Raw genomic sequence first — 6,929 nt, 5'->3', positions numbered from 1 at the left:
TTGGTATTTTCGTAATGCTTGAGAAATTAAGATACTAACAAAAGCTATCATAAATGACAAGAGATGTAAAAGGACATGAACATAACACACACATATATATCACAGGTTCATAGGTAGCACAAGGTACAAGATATATCACTGGGACTACAAAATGAACACCGGTTACAAACAGGATTATAAAGCACATGTACTGGACTCACATCACACTAGCCAAATCTTCTTGACATAAATCAGTGCAACAATAACTAGAAGACTAAACTGTCAAACATGATATATATCACAGGAACTTGAGCAACAGTCTACAGTAAACTGGACACTAATCAGTAGCAAGTGCAGTACATAATTAATATATTTCACACACACACACACACACAAATACGAATATGGTATTACAGGGCACTGTTCTAATACTCTCCGATGAACAAAAACAGTACTACAGTACTAAACAATCACCAGTCTGAAACTGAACATGTCATAGCATTATTATACAGTTACAAATCTGAACCAATAGCAAGTTTCAAGCACTAGCCAAATATGAATATTACATATGATCTCAAGTCTACAGAAATTTAGAGAATGAAGGGGAGTAGCAGCAATTTATGGTTCAGATTAGGAGCAGAGCAGGGGGCCAAGGAAGAAGCAGCAGCGTTTAGGAGATGGAGCAGCATCGTGAGGTTCAGAGAAGGAGCAACAGTAGGGGAAAGAAAAGAAGAGCAGCAGTAGTGACATGGGAGAAGAAGCAGCAGAGCGCAGTAGCAACCGTAGGTTCAGATAAGGAGTAACAGCATGGTTTGGGCAAGAAGAACAACAAAGGCGTGTTAGGCAGAGAGCAGCAGCATGGTGAGGAGCAGCAGGGGGCGCAGGAGAATAGGAGCAGCTAGGCAAGGGGCGCAGGGTACAGCAGCAGAGAGGAGAGACTCGCGCGGAGCACTAGACAACCACGACCTCTAGTCTGGTCGGGCACGCGAGGTGATGGTGACTGGATGTGATGGCGATGGTGGATGGATGCGTTACGGTATGGCGGGTGGAGGTGCTGCGGCATTGGGGAGCGGGTGGAGGTGCTGGGTGGCGCTGGTGGATGGCTGGGTTGCGCACCGCCACGCCGGCCTAGCCGCGGCGGTGGCCGGAGGTGGAAGAAGGAGGGGTGAGGGAGAGAGATGTGTGCCAGGCCCGATCCAAAAAATTGGTTGCGCTAGGGATTTTGTTCCCCTTATCTCAGCTGCCACTGTTGCACTTTGGCCCTCCTCATCTCAACTTTCTACGCAAGAAGATCCATTCTTCATTTAGTTCGCGCCCCTGGATACTTCTTCCTTCCTAGTTGGGTCCCTCTTCTCTTCTTGCCCAAAGTCTTGTTCCTCAATATTCTTCTTTCCTGCTCTTGACTCTTCTCATTATCACGAAGTTTATAGTGCCTTCTCGCACTTTTCTGCAAGATAAACAAACGAATTGTAAATGATACCCTTTTATGATTATCAAGCAAGTATTCAATATTTCACAGCAAGAATTGATGGCCAGATCACAATAAATGGTATATTTGTGTGCCCAAATTGTATATATGAAATGTGCTTATCAAGTTCCCCCACACTTAAATCTTTGCTTGTCCTCAAGCAAAGGAATATGACAAGAGCTAGATAATGAACAGTGAGCTGACTGGAGAATGTCCCAGTGAAGTAGATCTCCAAACAAAGCATGCTTTGGACTTAACTAGTGAAAATCAATGGTTAAGAGTGCTACAAAGCAATAGGATCCTAGTAGACTTGACCATTTTAAAATTTTACAATGATAAAAGAAGATCAACAAGTTTAAATGATGATTGTGCCAAAGGTTCCTAAAGCGAGCATGATCCAGAGCACAAAAAAAAGAACATAAACTTGTGATCCGTTCACTTATTTACAGAAGTAAAGCAATGATAATATTTTATCGATCTCACCAAAGGAACATACCACCGATCCCGAGAACATGGTATACACCTGGATCAACCAATTATTAGTTTTTTTGTTGTTATTTGTCTCCCCAAAGGAACATACCACCGATCCCGAGAACATGGTATACACCTGGTTCGACAATTACATTTTTATTTATTTATTACTGTCCAAGCTACCGGATTTCACATGCCACCGATCCCGGGAACATGACATGCTACTTTAGGTAGTCAGACTTATTTATTCATTATTACTTATCTTAAATGAACAACGCATAAGCACAAAGACAGGAATCATCACTTCTCCATGTCTGGTTCACATGCTACCGATCCAGGGAACATAGCATGCTAATCCATAGTGGTTAGGTGATTGCTCTCAATGGGAACACACTTAGCACAAATTCAGCATCTAAACATGGTGATCTAGGTGTATCGAGGTAAAAGCAGAAAATGATTAAGTTTTCTAGTATACTAGGGATTTGAGCACTCAAAACTAATAACTTCCACTACTTTTAGCAAAGCAAGCCTTGTATAGATCACTAGTTTACCAGGCATTCAACACTCAGTTCACATATTCTCATCAAGCACCATATGTCAAGTAAAATTCAGTGGGGCAACATTTAAGACATGGCTTAAGCAACCCAAATAACATTTGATTTCAGCATGTATTAATGGATGATATATTCGGAATGGGTCATGAAACAGCTCACCGGGCTTTGATCATGTAGCACTCGCTCGATCACCTCACCAGCTGCAGCTCTTCTCCCTTGCTTCCTCATGGATGCTCCAGCTTCACTCTTCCATATGTGTGCCCCATTGCTTCTCCTCATCGCCATGCTCTGACTCCACCAGGATCCCAAGGAATGTCACCTCGAACCTGGTCAGCATGTATTGGATCGTGCACAAGCAACAACCTGAAAGAGCACTCAACCAAAGACACAATGCAAGTGGTAGGGATAATACCCTCCAAGTCATCAATCGAATATCCAATTACATAAGCATAGCTATAAAGCACATGTTTAGGATGGTAGAAATCAGCAAGGTCAGCACTAACATGAGGATGATATTTATCATTAAGCTCAAGACTAGCATGGGAATGATATGTTTCATTAAGCATAGGACTAGCACGAGGAAAGTAACTATGATCATCACAAATGAGAGTAATGCCACTAACAGGGTATATATCATCATATCCAAGCAAATGAGTTTTCAAATCAATCTTAAGTGATGGTATCATGTAATGCAAGGTAGTAGCAAAGAAATCACAAGGCATCATGTCATCAAGAGGATTGAGTAAACCTGACACATCACACTCTGGTATGACAATAGGCAAATGAATCTCATGTTCTTCATCTTCATCTACAGCAGCTTCTTGTACTTCTTCAGGAGTAATAGATGATGAGTCTTCAACTTGATCACTTGGGAATTGCAGCTCTTGATCATCTTGTTCCTTGTCTTCTAGTTCATCTTCTATAATCTGAGGTATCTCTTGCTCAAGGCACTTGCTATCTTGCTCAACGAAATGTGAAGGTGTTGGAACCTCACATGTATCCATGGATATCTCAACCACACTCAACTCAAGTTGTGAAGAAATAGTGCTGCCAGCGTTGATGTTCTTCTCAATCTTCCTTACTTCTTCCACTAGCTCTTTTCCACTCTTGATCTTCTTCATTTCCTCTAGAATAACCTTCCTAATAGGATCATCCTCGGCACTCCAAGTGAACTCAAGACTAAGCAATGTGAGCTTGTCTATATCATCAAAGTCATCTTGTGTGGGCACTTGTGTTGAAAGTGTTGGTTGACCAAATGGAGGACCATTTAACTCCGTTGGCAACATGTCCTGGTGTTGAGGTATATGAGTAGGAGCTGAATAAATCTGTTGTGGAGCATAGTTGTGGCTCTCCTCTTCATACCTAAATCCCTGCATTGGATAACTAGAGGCAAACGATGAGATCTCAGGGTTGTTGCTCCTATATGACATATTCGGGATTTCAGGCCACCCATGTGAGTAATTGTTTTGGTATGAGCTATGCTGTTGAGCGAAGCTCATGCCAAAACAATCCGGAGGATGGGAGTAACCACGCTGACATTCAGCGGGCGAATGGCCCTGAAATCCACAAATATGGTAGGTAGGAGCAACATAAGGATGGCCTCTGGAATAAGGATCGTAAGAACTAGGCCTATCCTCAAAAACTCCTTCTCGCTGCCGAGCTAAATCATCTAATCGATGGGAAATCTTACCTATCAGTTCTTGAACACTTTCCGTGCTGTTTGTAGTGTTGCTCACATAAGCATGATGATCTGAATAGTAAGCCATATCCGAGAAGATGGTTCTAACCTACAAAAAGGAGAAGAAAACAAAGAGGAAATAATCTGGAACAAGGGTCAGGAGTTAGAGATATATCACAAATATATGGCACAAAATAGAAAAAGAAGAAAAACCTAGTCTATAGCCTAACACGGTCACTCGACGCTAGTCCCCGGCAACGGCGCCAAAATGATCAATAGTAGGTACAGTGGGGTTTTATACCCAAACTACGAGTGTCGGGTTCTCCTCAGGGACTAGGCGATGGCAACTATACTAGGCTAAAGCTAGGTAATAGAATTTAGATGATGATTGCAAGGAAATATAGACCTAAACTAATCAAAGTTGACGATAAAGAAAATAACACAGTAGCAAGGAAGGTTCAAATTATCTTCAACAATCTTTTTGGTATTTTCGTAATGCTTGAGAAATTAAGATACTAACAAAAGCTATCATCAATGACAAGAGAAGTAAAAGGACATGAACATAACACACACATATATATCATAGGTTCATAGCTAGCACAAGGTACAAGATATATCACTGGGACTACAAAATGAACACTGGTTACAAACAGGATTATAAAGCACATGTACTGGACTCACATCACACTAGCCAAATCTTCTTGACATAAATCAGTGCAATAATAACTAGAAGACTAAACTGTCAAACATGATATATATCATAGGAACTTGAGCAACAGTCTACAGTAAACTGGACACTAATCAGTAGCAAGTGCAGTACATAATTAATATATTTCACACACACACACACACACAAATACGAATATGGTATTACAGGGCACTGTTCTAATACTCTCCGATGAACAAAAACAGTACTACAGTACTAAACAATCACCAGTCTGAAACTGAACATGTCATAGCATTATTATACAGTTACAAATCTGAACCAATAGCAAGTTTCAAGCACTAGCCAAATATGAATATTACATATGATCTCAAGTCTACAGAAATTTAGAGAATGAAGGGGAGTAGCAGCAATTTATGGTTCAGATTAGGAGCAGAGCAGGGGGCCAAGGAAGAAGCAGCAGCGTTTAGGAGATGGAGCAGCATCGTGAGGTTCAGAGAAGGAGCAACAGTAGGGGAAAGAAAAGAAGAGCAGCAGTAGTGACATGGGAGAAGAAGCAGCAGAGCGCAGTAGCAACCGTAGGTTCAGATAAGGAGTAACAGCATGGTTTGGGCAAGAAGAACAACAAAGGCGTGTTAGGCAGAGAGCAGCAGCATGGTGAGGAGCAGCAGGGGGCGCAGGAGAATAGGAGCAGCTAGGCAAGGGGCGCAGGGTACAGCAGCAGAGAGGAGAGACTTGCGCGGAGCACTAGACAACCACGACCTCTAGTCTGGTCGGGCACGCGAGGTGATGGTGGCTGGATGTGATGGCGATGGTGGATGGATGCGTTACGGTATGGCGGGTGGAGGTGCTGTGGTGTTGTGGAGCGGGTGGAGGTGCTGGGTGGCGCTGATAGATGGCTGGGTTGCACACCGCCACGCCGGCCTAGCCGCGGCGGTGGCCGGAGGTGGAAGAAGGAGGGGTGAGGGAGAGAGATGTGTGCCAGGCCCGATCCAAAAAATTGGTTGCGCTAGGGATTTTGTTCCCCTTCTCTCAGCTGCCACTGTTGCACTTTGGCCCTCCTCATCTCAACTTTCTACGCAAGAAGATCCATTCTTCATTTAGTTGGCGCCCCTGGATACTTCTTCCTTCCTAGTTGGGTCCCTCTTCTCTTCTTGCCCAAAGTCTTGTTCCTCAATATTCTTCTTTCCTGCCCTTGACTCTTCTCATTATCACGAAGTTTATAGTGCCTTCTCGCACTTTTCTGCAAGATAAACAAACGAATTGTAAATGATACCCTTTTTTGATTATCAAGCAAGTATTCAATATTTCACAGCAAGAATTGATGGCCAGATCACAATAAATGGTATATTTGTGTGCCCAAATTGTATATATGAAATGTGCTTATCACACATCGTCTGCACTTTTATACTCCTATGAAACTACATTTTTTAAGTGCTAAAAATAGATCTCTAGAATTCATAAAATACTTCATATGCTCAATACTGCAAATCTGAAATTCAAAAGACATTCATATCTGAAAGTACTCTCAAAATACATAACACAAAACATAATTCACAACCTGCAAATACTGACAACCCTATGCTCCTCCTGACAATTCACAACCTGCCCGACTATTCGGCTAGGGGGCAGTCCCCTCCTATTCCTCGGCGGCAGACAACCGCCCCGTGATACGATGTGAACAGCGAGGGAGAGGATAGCGAGGAATCATCGTGAAGCCAACTGCTTTTATCCTCTTACAATTGGGTTCGGTCGACGAAGACTCCACCGGCACGCTCTGGCAGGACACCCTCACAAACGGCACCCTGTAGATGCTCGATCCTTCAATCTCTGGTGGATGCTCCATCTGGGATCGATACTCCCACCATCGCTCCCTCACGATCGGATTCGGTGAATCTGTTTGCTCCATGGCCCATAGGAGAAGCTCTATGTACTCCCACGCGACTCGCTCTGGGAGTATCGCCGCCTTTTCGCTCTGTTGTAGATATTTGCCCATGGATGTCGCTGTCGCCGCTAGTTGCTCCTTGTTGTCGAACCAAGACTGTACCTCCAACATCCTAGCTAGCTTCACAGGGTCGCCGTCTGTGATCCTCACGTATCGGTTGTACTCCTCCA

At 43.3% G+C, this 6,929-nt stretch overlaps 1 protein-coding gene across 2 annotated transcripts; it reads right to left on the bottom strand.

The window, feature by feature from the left end:
- Positions 1–300: 300 nt before the first annotated feature.
- LOC123068829 (uncharacterized) lies at positions 301–6,014 on the bottom strand. Of its 2 annotated transcripts, none has more exons than XR_006432031.1 (2): positions 2,632–6,013; positions 301–1,426 (listed from the first exon to the last, which is right to left on the bottom strand). XR_006432031.1 is itself a non-coding variant. In XM_044491507.1 (2 exons), the coding sequence occupies exon 2, from the start codon at positions 3,846–3,848 to the stop codon at positions 2,748–2,750; it is 1,101 nt and encodes a 366-aa protein (XP_044347442.1). In that variant the 5' UTR covers positions 3,849–3,855; positions 4,163–6,014; the 3' UTR covers positions 301–2,747. The 2 variants fall into 2 exon arrangements, 1 of the variants encoding a protein (XP_044347442.1); XM_044491507.1 differs by having other exon boundaries at positions 301–3,855; positions 4,163–6,014.
- Positions 6,015–6,929: the final 915 nt, after the last annotated feature.

The sequence above is a fragment of the Triticum aestivum genome, chromosome 3B (genome assembly GCF_018294505.1).
Source record: "Triticum aestivum cultivar Chinese Spring chromosome 3B, IWGSC CS RefSeq v2.1, whole genome shotgun sequence".
NCBI classification, from domain to species: Eukaryota; Viridiplantae; Streptophyta; class Magnoliopsida; order Poales; family Poaceae; genus Triticum; species Triticum aestivum.
The sequence above is the reverse complement of the archived record's forward strand: the minus strand, read 5'-3'. Positions and strand labels throughout refer to the sequence as shown.

Coding starts and splice junctions, on each gene's coding strand:
- LOC123068829 (XM_044491507.1), bottom strand. CDS start 3,848: ATGCAGGGATTTAGGTATGAAGAGGAGAGCCACAACTATGCTCCACAA.